Raw genomic sequence first — 17,754 nt, 5'->3', positions numbered from 1 at the left:
TTATGTCTTGGAAAGAAATATTCAAATGTTTATAAAAGAAATATGATCTCTATCATTTCATTTTAAATACTAAAAAGAGAAAAAATGCGTTTTGTATTTTGGAACATTCGTTCCTGAAAAGTCAGAGAGTAAAGTGATAAAATTTGAACGTTAGAAAACTCACTCCCTAGCTTATGGGTGATAAGACTGGAAGTAAGAGGCAAATTAGATGATTACAGCAAGAGTCGTGGTGAAAGTGCACAGCTGTTTAGCTAGGACAGTAAAAAGAGATCAAGATGTGGGCTGATGGGACACAGAAGATTGTTGGAAGCTCCTGGTGGCAAAGGACGAAAGAAAGGAGCTTCAAGGTTAACAGCAAAACGAATGTGTGTCTCGTGTTCAGTGTGTGCCAGTGACGTCGTTATTCCGAGTGACCCACGTGAGTTAAACTCCTGTAATCCTCACAACCATCTTGTGGGGGAGGTTTTAGTAGCACCTCCATTTTACCATCGGGAAATTTGGGTGCAGAAAGATGAAACAACTCGCCCAAAGTTATACCCCTAGGAGGTGGCATTGCTTAGAACTGGACTCCTGGCACACATGCCTAACCATTCCTGCTCTCAAGGATGCCACCCATACCACTAATGAAGATGCATAATTACCTAGGTTATTTACTTTTCTGCTCCTTATCTTAGGGTTTATACTACACTATCAGTGCGGTAACCCTTTCGCCACCGCTGGGCCTGGGTGTGGAGGTGGCGGTCCTAGGGGAGAAGCATGCGTCAAAAAGAGGTGTGGGGCCAAGTGGGGATGCTAGTGAGTCGCCTACTATTTGGAGGAGGATGGCTAGGGCGGGTTGCTGCCGGGGTAAGCAGGGCTTTTACGCCACCTCTGACGCAAATAAGCGTAAGAGCCGGGGGTGGAGATGTCGTCACCACCCGCCCCGGGTTGGCCGAGTTGCCGAGAGAGGGGCGTGTAGACCCCGCCTTGTAGGAGGGTGGGGAGCGGCAGGCCCCGCCTTTGCCCCTCCGGCTGGCTCCAGCCCGCTTCGCTGCGGCTCTGGCAGCAGAGCGAGCGCTGGGAGCCGGGAAGGATGCGGCGCCCAAGGAGGCCTGGGGGTGCTGGGGGCCTCCGGGCGCTCCTCTGTCTCCTGCTGCTGAGCAGCCGCCCGGGAGGCTGCAGCGCCATCAGTGCCCACGGTCAGGAGGAAACAGGGTTGGGGGATGGAGAGAAGGAGGGAGAACGGGTGGTGCCGGGAGCAAAACTCGGCGTGGGGTGAGGGAAGTGCCGCGAAGGTGGGAAGCGCAGGTAGAATCTGAGTGTGGAGTGGGGCAGGGGAAGCGCTGTGAGACGAAGCGCTGGGAGGAAAGGGGCGTAGGCCTGGGGGTGGGGCTGGCAGTACGGGGGCGGGACCTAAGAGAAGCGGGCTCAGGGGAAGCTCGCGGGTTTGGGAGAAGGACCGGGGTGCTATGGACAAGAGGGCTTGGAGACGAGGTGCAAGACCCAGGAGAAGCGCGTCGCGAGGCTCCCTGGAAGTGAAGGCCGGCGTCGAGGAGTTGGATTGGGTGCAGGAGTAGGGGGCGGGAGAAGGAACCCCGATCTCCGGGCTGCAGGCGTCCCGGCCCAGAGCCTCGGGGTCCCAGCGCCCCGTAGAAAACCAGGCTGCAGGCGCGTTGCAGGGTTTTGTTTTCAAGCCCAGAGGTCCGGTTGCTGAGGCTGGCCCTCCGGTGGGAGGGGAGGGACAGCGAGGGTGGAGATGAAAGGGTCTCCTTCCTCCCCCTCCCCACAGCCGGGCCCGCTGCTGACTCACTTCGGAGCGGGCTGAGACGCCCGGCGCTGACTCACGGGCAGGGGGAGGGTGGGAGGGGGCTTGCGGGGGAAGGGGCCGTCTGGCGCCCTCCCCACACGGCTTGGAAACACGGCTTGGAAACCAATTCAGGGTACTTCCTGTGACGTTGCGGGCTGGTAAGATGAGGGCTGGCACGGCGGAGGGGTCAGGCCTTGTGGACACACCCCGCCCTGTCGCCCCTCCCTGCTCGTCCATAGCTGCTTCCCGGCGAGCCCTCGGCGGCGCCCGCGCGGGGCTTCAGCACCGCGGACAGCGCCAGCCACGGGCCGGCTCGCCCTGACCCCGCTTTACGCGGAGGTCGGGGGGGGGGGGGGGGGGCGGGGTGCTAGAGTTTTCATCTCCTTCGAACCCCAGGCCATCATGGTTAGAATGTTTTTGGAGATTTGGGGAGGAAAGTCCATTTTCCCTTGGAATTTAGGCAAAAACTTGCCAGTAGTACTTGCAGGTAGAGAGTGTATGTCCTCCACGGTCATCCCAAGCCGCCTCTCCATCACTCCGTTAAACAAATTGAGGCTTTTAGGAAAAGGATCCAGACTCGCAGATCCTTAGAATCCAAACTTAGATCCTGCACTGCTTTCTCTCAAGAAATCTAGACTCCCCCCTCCGCTCCTACCAGCTTCAAGCCTCCCTTAGAATGAAAGAATGGACTCCATCTGCTTCCCCATCCCAGCCTGTCCGTCCATCTGATCATTCTGTGTGGGGAGTCTGAACGTCTGCTCACTCTCCCTCTACAGGCTGCCTGTTTGACCGCAGGCTCTGCTCTCACCTGGAAGTCTGTATTCAGGGTGAGTGAGGCCCAAGTGTAGGATTTACCAGACAGGGGGACACAATAAGAAAGAAGTGGAGGGAGGCATGGAATGGATAAGGGGTGCTGGGTTTGGGGACAAGGGGGGCTGGTCTGGAGGAACATAATACTCTGAAGCCATACAAGGAGATGGTAAGGATGCTATTCATTTGCATCCTGGACTTTGGGGTGTCTTCTTCCAAGCTCCCTGGTAACACCACTTTTGTCCTCTCAGATGGCTTGTTTGGACAGTGCCAGGTGGGAGTGGGGCAGGCTCGGCCCCTCTTGCAAGTCACCTCCCCTGTCCTTCAGCGCTTACAAGGTGTGCTCCGACAACTCATGTCCCAAGGTGAGGTCTAGGTGAACTGGAGGAAAGAGACTGGAACCAGTTAGATAAGGATGGGGAACTAAGGGACCACCTGAATCAAAGATTTTTCATCATGGAATATTCCTAACACACACACACTTCTGAACCTTCCCCTTCCCAGACCTTGCTGGAGAAGGGAGCAACTCAAATAGAACCCTTGAGATGGGCTCTTCACATCTAGACTCCCTGGAGGAGTTCAGAGGAAGTTTCTAGAAGTCATTGGAAGTGGGAAGTGTTCTTGAGTAGGTGATAGGGGATAAAATCTAGTTCTCAGATGGAAGAATTGACCTTAAATAAGAACACAATATAGTTCATCTAATGTTATAGGGAAGAAGGCAGGAATGGATGTTACTTGATCCCAAAATATGACATAAGAGCAGTATAGACTATTAATCCAGAAACTGGGAAAAAGAAATGGAGGTGGAAAGTAGATCAGTACCTTAGAACAAGTGTCTAGCTTCTCTGAGGGCAGAAGTACACTGAAGGAAGGGTCAAAAGCAGATCTGCCTCAGGGTAAGATGAGGATGATGAGGAATGTTTAAATTATGTGTATCCTGCTTTAGAGTTCTCTAAGCACTTTCATCACCCTGTTGTACTTGGTCTTCACAACAGCCCCATGAACAGATGTTATTCTCACTTTAAAAATAAAAGAAACTGAGGTTCAGGATGGACAGAAAGAACAATAACAGGAATGATAATTATGATAATAATTTTATCATTTTGCAACTATTGCAGGTTTGCTATAGGACAGGTGCTATTCTAACCATTTTATGTTATTTTTTAATTAGCAGAACAATCTTAAGAGGTATTAACTCATTCTATAGATGAGGGAACTGAGTTCCAGGCAGGCTCAACAACTTGCCCAAAGTCACACATTAGTAAGTGGCAGAGGATTCAACTACAGTGTAACTGAAGACAGTATGACTCCAAAATCTATACCGAAGGCGGGGTAAGGACAGCTCAAGTCACCCACCAGGAGTTGAGACCCCTCCTCTGCCACTCTGCTATGCCAAACTCAATACACTGCAGGAAAGGGGTGGGGTTTTGATCTGATCTCTACTGGTTCCTGTCATTGGTCCCTCTGGCTGTCCCAAGCCGACCTCACCCTATCCCGTCCTCTGACAGGATTGTCGTGGCATGATGACCTCACCCAGTATGTGATCTCCCAGGAGATGGAGCGCATCCCCAGGCTGTACCCCTCAGAGTCCCGTCCAAGGGACAGGTAGGCATCCTTTCTCAATGACTCTAGCATGAAAAGGTCAGTGGGTCTGTGGCCTTTTTGATGGATGAAGGAAAAAGAGAGGGAAGTAGAGGCAGGGTTCACATGCCCAGTAGGAGCTGAGTTCATCCCTGGGGATTCAGCCATTTTTTCCCTAAAGATTTAGTTATTTATGCATACAAGAACTGCAGACAGCAGTTCTTCTGGGGTGTAGACCAGAAGTGCAGGTTGGGGAGGGTGAGAGGATTCATCAGAGACAGAGTGGGGAGCAGAACAGGCAGATCCACTGAAATGCACTGCTGAGGGGAGCAGCAGGTAAGACAGGTGAGGTCTGCTGCACCATGTGGGAATTGGCTGAAATTGAACTCATGCTGCAGTGGCTGCAGATAGCTTCATAGTGCTGCAACTTAACCCCTTGTGCCACCAGGGAGGCCCCAACATAGGGGCATTTTTATAGTATTCTGAAAAATTTGGACATTTGGTATTTTAAAAAGTCTTTATATATTTATTATTTTAAAATTATTCTATTTATTTATGCTTTTTGACAGTTGATAATTTAAAGGAAACATCAAAGTAGTCATCATGGAACAAATTATATTTTTGATGGGCTGGGGTGGTTTAATATTGTTTCATTACTATGTGGAATTGTATATGGTGGGAGATACTGTCATCTTCTGGTGGGCAGGGCTTCTGAGAGCATAGACAGTTCATCTAATACTATAAGCAATAAGGCTGTATAGATGCTAGTGGATTCCAGAATGTGTGTTAAGAGCAGTGCAGACTCTGCAAAGAAAGTAAATGAGGGTCATGCTGCTGGGGTGATGAAGGCCTGGTGGGGGGTGGTACAGATGGAGTATTTGAATGTAGACATGGACAGCCAGGCGTGGGAACATATACACGGGGGGCATTGGGGCAAGCTGCAGCCACGATTCATCTAGAAAGCTTCCCAGCTGCCTCCCGCGCTCCCCGCCCCCCTTCTCCATCCCAGCCCCGTGTTTCCCTGACCTCTGCAGCTGTGTTTCAGAGACCCAGGCCAGGGAGAGACAATGACCTCTGTCACAGGCTAGGCCCTCTCCCCTTCCCCTGAGGCTGCCTCCTTTCTCAAGTGGTCAAACTCACTCTAAACTGCAGAGCCTGCCTGGCTGCACCATCTCTGCCTTGTAGGGTCACTGCCTTCGCCTGACACAACAAACATACATGCTCTCTTCCCCAGGCCTGGCTTGGTGCCCAGGAGAGCTGGTCCTGCAGGGGAGCTGCTTTTACAGGGCATCCCCACTGGCTCTGCCCCAGCTGCCCAGCACCGCCTTCCTCGACCTCCAGGGGGTGGGGATGGAGGTGGGGCAGGCTCTCCCCTGTCCCCTCTGCAAGCTGAGTTGCTGCCCCCCCTCTTGGAGCATCTACTACTACCCCCACAACCCCCCCACCCTGCCCTGAGTTATGAACCTGCCCTGCTGCAGCCCTACCTGTTCCACCAGGTGAGTCCTAGACACCGGCCCCACCCCCCAACCCCCTAGCCCTGACTTCTGCTCTTACCCAGATCTCTGGTTTCCCACAGTTTGCCTCCCGTGATGGCTCCCGGGGCTCAGAGAGCTCCCCAGGGATGGCCAGTGTTGGCCCCCTGCCCAAGACCGAACCCCCTGCCCTCTTCAGCAGAACTGCCCCCAAGGGCATGTTTGGGGCTCACCCTGGCCACTCCTATGGGGACCCTCCAGGGCCTTCACCTGCTCAGCTTTTCCAGGAGTCAGGACTGCTTTACCTGGCCCAGGAACCGCCAGTGCCCAGTAGGGCCAGGGCACCAAGGCTGCCGGAGCAAGGGGGCAGCAGCCGGGCAGAGGACTCCTCAGAGGGCTATGAGGAGGGAAGACTAGAGGGCCTCAGAGAGAAGCTGCCTTCACCAGCAGAGCAGCCAGGTAACAGCCCTCAGGTCCACCTTCCTGTCTGCGGGGAATGCTTCTGGGGCTCCTGCCTTTACTGATTTGCACTGAGACCCTTTCACAAAGCTAACTAATGTCTACTGACCACCAGATCCCTGCCAGGCACTCAGTAGGCCATGCGGGTTCCTTGGGGGTGGAGCTGACATGACTTCAGTGGAGAGTCAGTATGTCCATGGTTGAGCTGAAGTTGGGTCTTGGTCCAGGAAGGTCTTTTCCCCAAACTGTGTGAGGCTAGGAGGGCGGAGAGGGCATCAGTGTCCTGATGTTTGAGAAGAACCTCTCACATGCTTAATCCCCTCTCACCTGCAACGCACCGTCTGCACCTCACAAGTTTATGCCACCAGCACTAAGCTCTGTCTGGCTCCCAGCAGACGCGACTCTGAAGAGACTGGCCGCTGTGCTGGCAGGCTACGGGGTGGAGGTGCACCAGCTCACCCCTGAGCAGCTCTCCACCCTCTCCGCCCTGTTGCAGCTGCTGCCCAAGGGCACAGGACAAAATCTGGGTGAGTGGGGGTCTCTGTAGCACTACCTGCTCCACGGAGTCTTCTTGCCTTACCTCTCAAAACCACCTGGAGCAGTCTAGAGGGAAAGGGTCAGGGTCAAGGTCAAGGAAAGAGAATTCTTTCAAGACAGCGGGTCATGGCCAGCAAAGGTCAAGGAGCAAGGGGGTGTGGTGGGGAGGCGAGGAAGCAGACCAGGGAAGGTGTGGAAATAATGGGAACATGGGGTGTGAGCAGGGGTCTGGAGATGACTGATGAGGAGATGACTGATGACTGATGAGGAGGGGGTGTGGCTAAGGGGAAGGAGTAGCCAGTGACTGGTGGGTGTGGCCTGGAGGGGGTGACAACCACTTACAGCACATGAATTTCAAGGCAGAAGCCTGGAGGTGGGAGATCCAGCTTAGGATGAGACCAAAGACCAGTGTCTTGGTCACTGACCCAAGGGAAGGAGGCCGCAGCAGGTGTGATAAGCTCAGGGTCCTTGGCCCTTCCTCCCCCCAGTGTTGTGTGGATCTGGGCCCTTTGCCCAGAGTCTTGTTTTTCCTGTCTCTGCAGGAGGGGTTGTAAACATAGGCGCTGACATCAAGAAAGTGAGTGCCCTGCGCTTCCCTCATCCATAATGCCCCAGGGCAGCAAGCCCTTTTGAATCTAAACCTCAGGAGCAGGACATCTATCCTCCCACCCCTCATTCTGGGGAAACTAAGGCCCCAACTAAATCATTGCCTAAGAGCTGAACTTAAATTGGTGGCAGTACAAGAACTAGAAACCAGAATTCATGAGTCACTACGTTCCCCCCTCCCCCCTCATTCAGATTCTGTTCTGCCTGAGTAACCCCAGGGAGAGAGGGACTTGTGAGCAGGCAGGCTTCTGACACCCCCACCACCAGCTCCATCAGGACCGCATGTCAAACTTCCAAGATTTTTGTGGCTAAAAAATTCTAACTGTCCTAACCCAGCTTCCCTCACTCCAGCTCCAGCCTCTAGATTATTCTGACCGTGATCCACACATTCAGTCTTTCACTGATTCATTGATTCACTTGGCTCACTTTTCTGGGTGGCTTCTTTGTGGATGCACTAGGCCATGGGGGTAAAAAGAGAAGCAAGTCCTCAGCTCCTCAGTAGGGACCCCAGAGTTTAGATGTACCCCCTACTTCCCCAGTCTACCCCCAGCCCCTGCTCTGTGCAGAAACCACACCTCCATCATCTCTTCTAACAGACAATGGAGGAGCAGATGCAGGGCGGAGACACAGCAGAGCCTCCACCCACTACCCCTTCCCTGCCTGTATACCCCACTGCCATCCCCACCTCCAATAAAGCCCAGCAGGTGCTGGGGTCTGGATCCTCTGAGCCCCCCAAAACTGCTGGCTCTGCAGCCACATCTGTCCTGCTGGAGAAAAAGAGTCCACTGAGCCAGAGTCAGCCCACCGTGGCGGGGCAGCCCTCAACTCAGCCCTCGGCAGAGGAATATGGCTACATTGTCACTGACCAAAAGTAAGGAAGCCTGGGGAAGGTCTCCAGCACCCTGGGGTTGGGATGGCTGCCTGGCAGGAGGCAGACAGTAGAAATTTAGACGTGAAGTAGACAGAGGGATGGGTGACTGCACCCCCAATGGTGGCCTGTTTCAAGAAAGTGATCAAGAGGGTCCCCACGTTCCTCCCTCTGCCTGCTCACCACTTTCAGGCCCCTGAGCCTGGCTGCAGGAGTGAAACTGCTGGAGATCCTGGCTGAGCACGTGCACATGTCCTCGGGCAGCTTCATCAACATCAGGTGGGACTGGTATCTGGCTGGGGTGGCAGGTATCTAAAAGGTAGCAGAGATCTAGAAGGTAGCTTGAGGCAGAAGGTGGCTGGAGGTGCTCAGGGAAGGAGGAGAAGACAAACACTGAGTAAGGGTCCAACTGCATTGAAGGCACAGCCACACCTAGCCCTGCTGCTGGCCCCACACAGTCTCCCTGGCCTCGGCTGCTGCTGTAGGGCATCTCTGATCCGCTTCAGCCCCCTTCTCTATTGGGGAGAGGGCCGGAGCTGGCCTCTTTTTGAGTCTGCAGCCTAGGAGGAGTGAGATAGTAACCTAGCTTCTATCTGGCAGTGTGGTGGGACCAGCCCTCACCTTTCGCATCCGGCACAATGAACAGAACCTGACCTTGGCTGATGTGACCCAGAAAGCTGGTAAATAATGCCTACCCCGACCTCAGCCCTAGTAGGATATACAGCCTGTGGATGATGTGTCTTTAAATGTTCTCAGCCCATGTGGGTCTCGCCTGCCCCCTGGCATAACATAACATGGAGTGGAGACCGCCTTGGCTGAAGAGACTGACTTAAGTTCATCCTACCTGCAGGGCTGATGAAGTCCAAACTGGAAGCACAGACAGGGCTCCAGATCTTGCAGACAGGAGTGGGACAGGTATGAGCTGACTGGTGAGCCAGTTAAAAACCCAGAGGGTAATGTTGCCAATGAGAGGTGGAGGCAAACTTGGCAAGAGAAAAGGAGCTGAAACCTCATGCAGCTCACCAGGGCGCAGTTCAGCCAAGGCAGCCCTCTCCCGTGCAGTTGTCTCCCTGACCAGCAGATGGCCCCAGCGGGCCCTCCCTGCAGCGGGCAGCACCCTGGGCAGGCACCTGCTGAGACCTCCCTAACACCCTGAGTAGTGTTTGCATTCCTAGCCCAGGTCGCACATAAACTCAAACTATGCTTCTACACTTGATCCAACCCTGAAGTTTTATATCCTGTCCACTGGGTTCCACTACACTTTCTATTTTAAATGTAAAAACTCCTGGTGGGGGCGGGTCCCCCACTATGTCACCAGCGCGGTAATGCGGTTGGGTTGGTCTGATGGGACTAGAGGAGGGTCTTGGGCCTCCCTGAGCCCTTCTGCCTGCACCACTGAACCCCTTTCCTCCAGCTTTGCCCCAGGGGACACCCTGTTGCCCGGGACAGGGGTGACTAAGTGTCTAAATGCCCTCTCCCAGTGCCCGCCCTTGATTCTAGTCTTGTTCCCACAGAGGGAGGAGGCAGCCGCGGTCCTTCCGCGAAAGGCGCACAGCACCTCCCCCCTGCGCTCAGTGCTGCTGACCCTGGTGGCCCTGGCGGGGGTGGCCGGGTTGCTGGTGGCTCTGGCGGTGGCTCTGTGTATGCGGCAGCACGCGCGGCAGCGCGACAAGGAGCACCTGGCAGCCCTGGGGCCTGAGGGGGCTCAGGGGGACACTACCTTTGAGTACCAGGTATGCAAATCCAAAGCTTGTTGAGGGGAGAGGAGGGGATGGAAGGGGATGGAGGGGGCTTGGGAAGGCCTGGCATGGGGTGAAGGTGGGAGTTGGATAGGGAGTGAGTATCCATCCCTGAGGACATTAGGCGGAGTCTGGAGAGCCCCAACAGGGTGGGGAGCAGGCATTCTGATGGAACTGGGAGCAGACGGTTCCTAAGGTTCTTCCCAAAGCTGTAGTTGGCTCTGGGTCTCCACCATGTGATAGCTGAGGTTGTCAAGCAGAGCCCCCCCAATAAAGGTGAGGGCCAAGCCAGACACCCTACCCTAGAGGAGATGGTTTCATTTCAAATCAATCGAGGATGAACTTAAAGATTCAGAATCGAGCCCAGGATCTGGCTGAAAAGGCATCCGGGGGCCCACGGGCTCCCCCCGCCCCGATCCTTCCCCCACAGGACCTGTGCCGCCAGCACATGGCCACAAAGTCCCTGTTCAACCGGGCGGAGGGCCCGCCAGAGCCTTCGCGGGTGAGCAGCGTGTCCTCTCAGTTCAGCGACGCGGCCCAGGCCAGCCCCAGCTCCCACAGCAGCACACCGTCCTGGTGTGAGGAGCCGGCCCAGGCCAACATGGACATCTCCACAGGACACATGATTCTGGTCAGGACGGGGCCCGGTGCGGAGGGGGTGAAGGGACAGGTAGGTGGAGGAGGCCGGCCTGGTGGTGTGGGCCGAGCCAGGCTGTGTGTCCCTGTAGGCGTACATGGAGGACCACCTGCGGAACCGTGACCGCTTGGCCAAGGAGTGGCAGGCCCTGTGTGCCTACCAGGCAGAGCCCAACACCTGCGCCACCGCCCAGGGAGAGGGCAACCTCAAAAAGAACCGCCATCCTGACTTCCTGCCCTGTGAGCGAGCTCTGCTGGCCAATGGGGTTCACCCCTGTGTCTGCTGGGAGCGCCGCAGAGGTTGGGGGAGGGCTGAGACTGAATGACAGAGGTGCCAGCACCCTAATGATGGCGCATGTGGGGTGGGATGCGGGGGTCTCTGCAGATGACCATGCTCGCATCAAGCTGAAGGTGGAGAGCAGCCCTTCCCGGAGTGATTACATCAACGCCAGCCCCATCGTGAGTGGCCCCAGCCCGCACCCCTGCCCTTCTTATCCTGGCACAAATAAGTCCATTCCCTTATGCTCACCACCCACCCCCCTCAAAGCCCTGGAATGCTGGAGCCTGATATCCTTGCATGGAAATGGGGGGCCCAGCTTCCCCCAGGCCCTGGCCCTCTCCCTTCGGCATTTCTCATTCTGGTTCACGTTGTCTCTTCCTGCCCCCAGATTGAACACGACCCTCGGATGCCAGCCTACATAGCCACTCAGGGCCCGCTCTCCCACACCATCGCAGACTTCTGGCAGGTGGGTTCTTGGAGGCCGGCTTCTCCAGGGACCTAGTGTCAGCCAGGGCTGGCCCCGTCCCAGGGAGGATGGAAGCAACTTACCTGTCTCTCTGTGCCTAGATGGTGTGGGAGAGTGGCTGCACCGTCATCGTCATGCTGACCCCGCTGGTGGAGGATGGTGTCAAGCAGTGTGACCGCTACTGGCCCGATGAGGGCTCCTCCCTGTACCATGTATATGAGGTCAGCAGGACACCCCAGCCAGGGGACAATGGGAGTGGGGAAAGTGGACGGTGGACCATTTATACATGTATGTACATAAACACGTGTACATGTATGTGCGCATGAATATGTGTGTGCAAATGTGTGTCTGGTTTAGACCAAAAATATGTGCAGGGGCCTACACTAGAAGGTATAGAAATAAAACTATAAAACCACTGAAGCTAAGAACCAAGAGTGGATGAGACAGGGAAATTAAGTGCACCCAAAGACCAAGACTGACACCTACTTTAATTGAGCCTAACTTAGTTCTGAGTTCCCTGGGGGCCAAAGCAAAGAAAGAATCCCATCAGTCATATGCGTTGCTTACGTAAAGTGGAATCAAACTTTTTCTTTAGGACAGAGGATACGTAGGGGAAACTGGGCAGATAGAAAGCAAGGGAGAGAGAAACAAATCCCTGACAAATGGGAGCAGGTGCGTCCACTAGTAAGATTTTTTTTTAAGATTTATTTATTTATTTATGCAAGCACTGGGTACAGTCAGAAGCGCGGGAGGGTGAGAGAATTCACCAGAGCCAGAGCGGGGAGCAGAGCAGGCAGAAGGACCGAGGTACACTGCTGAGGGGAGCAGCGGGCGGCAGGAGAGGTCTGCGCGCCATGTGGGACCCTCCTCCGGTGGCCGGGGAGCAGCCAGGGATCGAACCAGCGCTGCAGAGGCTGCGGGCAGCTTCGCAACCCAGCGCTCAACCGCTGCGCCACCGGGGAGGCCCCACTAGTAAGATTTGAAGAGAGTCTGCTCGTCACCAGATGCGCACTGGACAGCAGTTTTTTCACAACCAGATGAACTCTCTTTTTAAAATTTTATTGGCCTTACTCATGAGTGAAGAAAAGATCCAAGAAGTTTATGGCGCATCGTAGCACTGTCACTTGCCAGACTCTGAAGAAGGAGAAACTGACCTCCAGACACTCACGATAGTTGCAAGCAGGCAGAAGAGCCACCAGCTGCCCTGCGCAGTAGAGGAGTGACAGGAGCAGCTAGAGCTCCCAGGAGCAGGGGCCTGGGCAGCTGGGGAAGCTTCCTGGAGGATTTAGAATTTGCACACGCCGGGTTTGGCGGGGCGGGGGCCTGGGGTCCGGAGAGGCCGCGGAGCGTGCACGCAGGGACAGGCCCCGGCACGCTGAGGCCTGGGCCCCGCCCCGCAGGTGAACCTGGTGTCCGAGCACATCTGGTGCGAGGACTTCCTGGTGCGCAGCTTCTACCTGAAGAACGTGCAGACCCAGGAGACGCGCACGCTGACGCAGTTCCACTTCCTCAGCTGGCCGGCAGAGGGCACCCCGGCCTCCACGCGGCCGCTGCTGGACTTCCGCAGGTGAGCGGGCGCGCCGCGGCGTGGGCGCCTGGACGCGCAGCTCCCGGGGTCGGGGAGAGGGCAGCCCCGGGGCAGGGGTCCGGGGGCGACCCCCCCAGCTCTCCGGCTCCTCCTGGGGACAAGGTTATGTGAGGCGGGCCCGCGAACCTGACCTGGGGCCTGGCCTCTGACCTCTGACCTCCGACCGCCCCTTCCAGACCCTCCCAACCAGGACTGATGCTTTGTGTCGCTGTGCGCACCCCCCGCCCGCCCCGCCCGCCCCGCCCGCCCGCCGTGGTCGTGCTCGGTGTCCCCCTCTGCTGTTCTGCGTCGCCCTGTCACGCCCCCTTTTTCTCTGGCCCTCTCCGTTCCCTGTCTGGCTTCTCTTTCACCCCCGTCCCCAAGAAGGACGGGCCTGGTTTCCAACGCCGCAGTTCCCTTGCCCCCGCCTCCCCGTCTGTCCTTGCTGTGTGTCCTGCCACGCCCTGGCAAGCCTTCCCCGCGCCTGTACGCGCCGACCCCGCCTGGCATCTCCCCGGCCTGATCCCTCTGGCTTTTGCCTCTATTTTTAATTCTCTCCCCGTCTGTCTTATTCTGTTTCCCTTCCTTTTCCTCTTCCCGCCCCCAACACACTCTCTCTCTCCTCTGCGCTTGCCCCGTGTTCTGTCTCTTTGTCTCTCTCCACCTCCCCGTCCTGGCTGTCCCCCCTGCCCCTCTTTGTCCCTGTCTCCCCTGGCCGCCTCCCTCTTCCTGGCCCTCCGCATGTCTGTCTCTCCACCACGCTCTCCCTTCCCTCCTCTCTTTCTCTCTCTCACAGCTGCCGGCGTCATTTTTGTGATCTGCAGCTAGTATTCTCACTCCAGTTGCATAGTCACAAAAGTGATCATTGGCAGGTGTGGCCGCTGCATGGACAGGACAGGACATGGGGACCCGGGGGCCACCCAAGGCTGCTGGGAGAGCTGGGGGCTGGAGGGACACAGGGAGGAGACAGATACTATCAAAGGGAGTGCAGAGCATCTTGGGGTTCTCTGGGAACCAGGTAGGGGTGGGGACGGGAAGCTAGCAGGGACTTGACCTGTTCCGACACCCAAACCACAACTAGGCCACGATCAGGCCAGCCTCTGCAGCCCCTGCCTCCCCCAACACTCCCCACCCCAACCCACACTTAGGTGGCTGAGAATCCTGTGGCCACCGGGTGGCCCCATCCCCACCCCCTGCAGGCCTGTCCTCTCCCCACCCCCGCCCTGCTGGCCTGCCCTCTTCTTGGTGCTGGACAGAGGGCAGGGACCAGAGTTGGGGTGGGGACAGGGCATAGATTCAGAGCCTCAGCACAGTGCTTTCTAACGGGGGTCCCTGGGGTCTGAGGCCCAGGCTTCTCAGTGCCAGGCATATGGGGGCTATTTTCTGTTTTCCACATTTAAACCATCCTTAGGGAACTAGTGCATGGAGCTGTTTTAAGGCTGTGCAGGTAAGCTTTGCTTTAGGTTGGAATTACGTAAACTCAGTTGCACTAGACTCTCAGAACAAAATTAATTGCTGTTTAATAATATAGTTTGATGAAGTTCTACTAGAGGTAAGGAAAAATATTTTTTTAATCCCAGAAAGTGACCCTGAGCAAGTTCCTTGACCTCTCATGTCTCCTTCCCTGCCTGAGCACAGTAGCCTCCACCTTAGGTGCTGTTACAAGAGTCAAAAGGATCAAGTGTCTAAAATCTAAAGTTTAAGTGCCTGGCACAGAGCCAGGGCTCCATTAATTCTAGATACTATTTATTCTCAAAATTATTATTCAATGAGTGGGAACCATTGTTGGAACTGTCTTGCCACCCAGCCCTCTGACATGAGCCCAACATGCCAGAAAGCAACGTGGGCTCTTATAAAACCACCTGAAGTTGCCTGACACCGGCAGGTCTTAGGGATTCAGCTTCCCCTGAAGCATTCTAACAATCCCTGAGAAAGTCTTCGCTGTTTGGGGGCATCAGAATTCTCTAGGTAACTCTTCAATCCAAGCAAGAGGGTTAAAGGGATGAAGTTAGACTGGGCCAGGGAGGTAGGGAGGAACCCCTGGCCCCTTGCTGACATGTGATCAGGCAGCAGAGACGAGTCGAGGTCCAAGTGGACCCCAAGTCTGATTACAAGCTAATCACAGAGCACCTGTGCTGCAGTGAGACTGATCCAAGGAAATAGCAACAGTGCAAGGTTCAGAGCCAAGAGGTTGTCCTGCCTCAGCCAGAGGAACTTTGTGCCCAGAGTTACCTGGTCTCACCGCTGTGAGAACACAGGAGCCTGAGTAGGGAGGGAGGGTATGGAGGGTATGGAGGGCAGTGAAGGGCAGAGGGTATGGAGGGTATGGAGGGCAGTGAAGGGCAGAGCAAGGATGTGGCAAGATTGAAACCCTGGGAGTCACTGGCAAGTCCATCCCCCCGGCCTCTGGCGGAAGCGGCTATTACATTATTACGTGTGCTCATTAACAATAGCCACCATGCACTGAGCATCTACTATGTGCCAGACCGCGCACATAATTCTTTGCCCACATTAACTCATGTAAGCATGGTAAGAGCTTTAAAGAGGTTACTGTGATTATCATTCTCATCTTGCAGGTAAGAAAACCGAGGGTCAAAGGGGTAAAATAGTTGTTCCAGGTGCATAGTTGGGGCGCGTAGCTCCAAGTTACAAGTCCAGTGCCACCTACACCATCTCCGATCTTTGCCTCCAGCCCTGACTCCTCTCTGCAGTCCGTGTCCCTCCTCTGCCTGGGGCACGCGGGGAGAAAAGAAGAGAGGCCCACGGGGTGTGCATCAGTTCCCCCACTCTGCTGGCGGGCCTCTGCCCTCACATGCATTTCTTATTGCAGGAAGGTGAACAAGTGCTACAGGGGCCGCTCCTGCCCCATCATTGTGCACTGCAGGTGCGTGGAGGGGGGCTGGGCTGGAGCCTGGGGGCAGGGATGGAAGGGGACAGACAGCCTGACCAGAGGCTCTGCATGGGGCATTCCTGGTTCCTGCCCTCTCTCTGTCCCCTTCCCCAGATACCTTCCACGCACACTGCCTGCCAGTCCCCTTGATGCCGGCCACTTACAGCCCACGGCCCATGTCCAGCCTACTGTCTGCTTTTGATTAGCCCATGAACTAAGCATGATATTCACATTCTTAAATGGTAGAAAGAAAACAATGAAAGAAGATGGTGTGACAGGGACTCTGTGTGGTCCCCAAATTGAAAATACTACCTGGCCATTTACACAAAAAATCGGCCAATGAGAATCCTGGCCAGAGGCTAGAAAGGGCCACTGCCGTCCCTTCCAAGGCCTCCGCCTCAGGGCTGAGCAGGGCTCTTTCGTTTGGCACATGACCCAAGGGACACCACCAGCCTGTGGGTCACAGGCTTCTGCCACTCCAGACCAGGTTCCCAGGGCCCGGGTGCCGTGACCAGCCCCTCACCCTCGTCTCACTCACACCCACCCCAGTGGCTCCACCAGCCTCCCCCGCCACACTTGCATGTCTCTGCACCGCCCCTGCTTTCTGCTGGGTCCCCAGCTGAGCCTGTCACCATCTCCCGTTGCAGCGATGGTGCAGGGAGAACTGGCACCTACATCCTCATTGACATGGTACTGAACCGTATGGCGAAAGGTGAGGACCTGCCCGCAGTGCCTGAAGCCCACGCCAGCACCCAAGGTTGTGGGGGCTCATGTGGAGGCAGACTGCCACCCCCCCTCAAGCTTCCTCGATCCTCCAAGCCTCCCACATCCAGATGCCTCAGGCTTTCTGGGTTCTAACTGCTGGCTTCCCCTGGCCTGTCCCTTCTAGGAGTAAAGGAGATTGACATCGCTGCCACACTGGAGCATGTCCGGGATCAGCGGCCTGGCCTCGTGCGTTCCAAGGTGACTGTTCCTCCCTGCCTGACCCTACCTGCCACCCTCCCCTAGCACCCACTTCTCCAGCACCCTGGGGAAGCCAGCAGCAGGCGTCCCCTCAACTGGCCTCTATCCCAACCCCTGTGCCTTCCCCAAGAGGACTCCCGGCTCCCCCTGCCAGGGGCCTCCTCTGACCCTTCTCTCACCGCCCTTCCCCAGGACCAGTTTGAATTTGCTCTGACAGCTGTGGCAGAGGAGGTGAACGCCATCCTCAAGGCCCTGCCCCAGTGAGACCCTGGGGACCCTGCGGGCAGCCCAGCCTCTGCCCCCTCTTTGCCTGTGTGAGCATCTATCTGTGTGCCATCCCAAAGCCCACACCCTACCCGTCACCTTGGCCCCTCTTGGGAAAGCCCAGCCCTCCAGGAGCACTGTGTAAGGAAGGGGAAGCTGGAGGCCAGGCCGCCCAGCCTCGAGGGTGCATGCTGGAGCCCAGGGCACCCCAGGGGGAGCTGGCAGCTAGCCAGGAGAGAGGAAAATCAATTCCACCCAGAGCCTTCTCCTGCCTGAGTTTCCTGGCCCCCATCTCCCGCCATCTGGATGCTCCTGACATGTCTGTGTGGACCCCCTGCCCCGCCACCCTCCAGTGTGGACAGAGTAGGTTGGAGGGACCGCTATACCCAGCTCCCCCTGCTTTTCCAGCCCCTGCTGCCTGCCCTCATGCCTCTGAGACCCATACTCCACCCAGCCCTTCCTGCTGGCCTCCTCCCTCCGCCCTCACACCATGTGCTACTCCACTCCCTCTCTCTGGTCCAAGATAACATTTCTAGAAAAATCTACTTTTGTATCGATGTGAATAAAGTTAGTGTGTTGTGTGTGCAACTGCAGCCTAGACTCCTGTGCATCTATCTGCCCGGCTTCCAGACACCAGTTCTATGCAGCAGCCTGCGCTGCTGGGCATCTCTGGAGTTGCCAGGGCCCACAGCAGAGCCTGGGCATTAGCAGAGCTGGCTCTCCCAGCCTGAGTGATAGCAGATAGCAATGAGCAGTATTTTTTATGCTTTTCCCATGTGGCCGCCAGTCTCCAATGGCTTTATAGACATTAACTTATTGAGTGTTTGCAG

The 17,754-nt window shown here is 56.0% G+C and overlaps 1 protein-coding gene across 1 annotated transcript; it reads left to right on the top strand.

Moving 5' to 3' along the window:
• The first annotated feature begins 1,072 nt into the window (after nt 1-1,072).
• PTPRN (protein tyrosine phosphatase receptor type N) lies at nt 1,073-17,505 on the top strand. Its single transcript, XM_037521903.2, has 23 exons — nt 1,073-1,178; nt 2,563-2,613; nt 2,848-2,961; nt 4,105-4,201; nt 5,412-5,673; nt 5,754-6,108; nt 6,504-6,635; nt 7,188-7,222; nt 7,848-8,122; nt 8,312-8,398; nt 8,720-8,799; nt 8,970-9,034; nt 9,634-9,852; nt 10,289-10,489; nt 10,587-10,734; nt 10,880-10,953; nt 11,163-11,240; nt 11,342-11,461; nt 12,641-12,807; nt 15,638-15,691; nt 16,345-16,409; nt 16,587-16,660; nt 16,853-17,505. Exons 1-23 carry the CDS (start codon nt 1,073-1,075, stop codon nt 16,922-16,924), a joined length of 2,931 nt encoding a protein of 976 aa, XP_037377800.1. The 3' UTR covers nt 16,925-17,505.
• Nucleotides 17,506-17,754: the final 249 nt, after the last annotated feature.

The sequence above is a fragment of the Talpa occidentalis genome, unplaced genomic scaffold (genome assembly GCF_014898055.3).
Source record: "Talpa occidentalis isolate TD23 unplaced genomic scaffold, MPIMG_talOcc4v2.1 talOcc4.3, whole genome shotgun sequence".
Taxonomy (NCBI): Eukaryota; Metazoa; Chordata; class Mammalia; order Eulipotyphla; family Talpidae; genus Talpa; species Talpa occidentalis.
The sequence above is the reverse complement of the archived record's forward strand: the minus strand, read 5'-3'. Positions and strand labels throughout refer to the sequence as shown.

Bases quoted from the DNA above. Each gene is read 5' to 3' on its own strand.
- PTPRN (XM_037521903.2), top strand. From the start codon at position 1,073: ATGCGGCGCCCAAGGAGGCCTGGGGGTGCTGGGGGCCTCCGGGCGCTC. The intron at 6,109-6,503 runs GTAACAGCCCTC...GGCTCCCAGCAG, and splicing joins TTCACCAGCAGAGCAGCCAG to ACGCGACTCTGAAGAGACTG. The intron at 10,735-10,879 runs GTGAGCGAGCTC...GGGTCTCTGCAG, and splicing joins CCATCCTGACTTCCTGCCCT to ATGACCATGCTCGCATCAAG.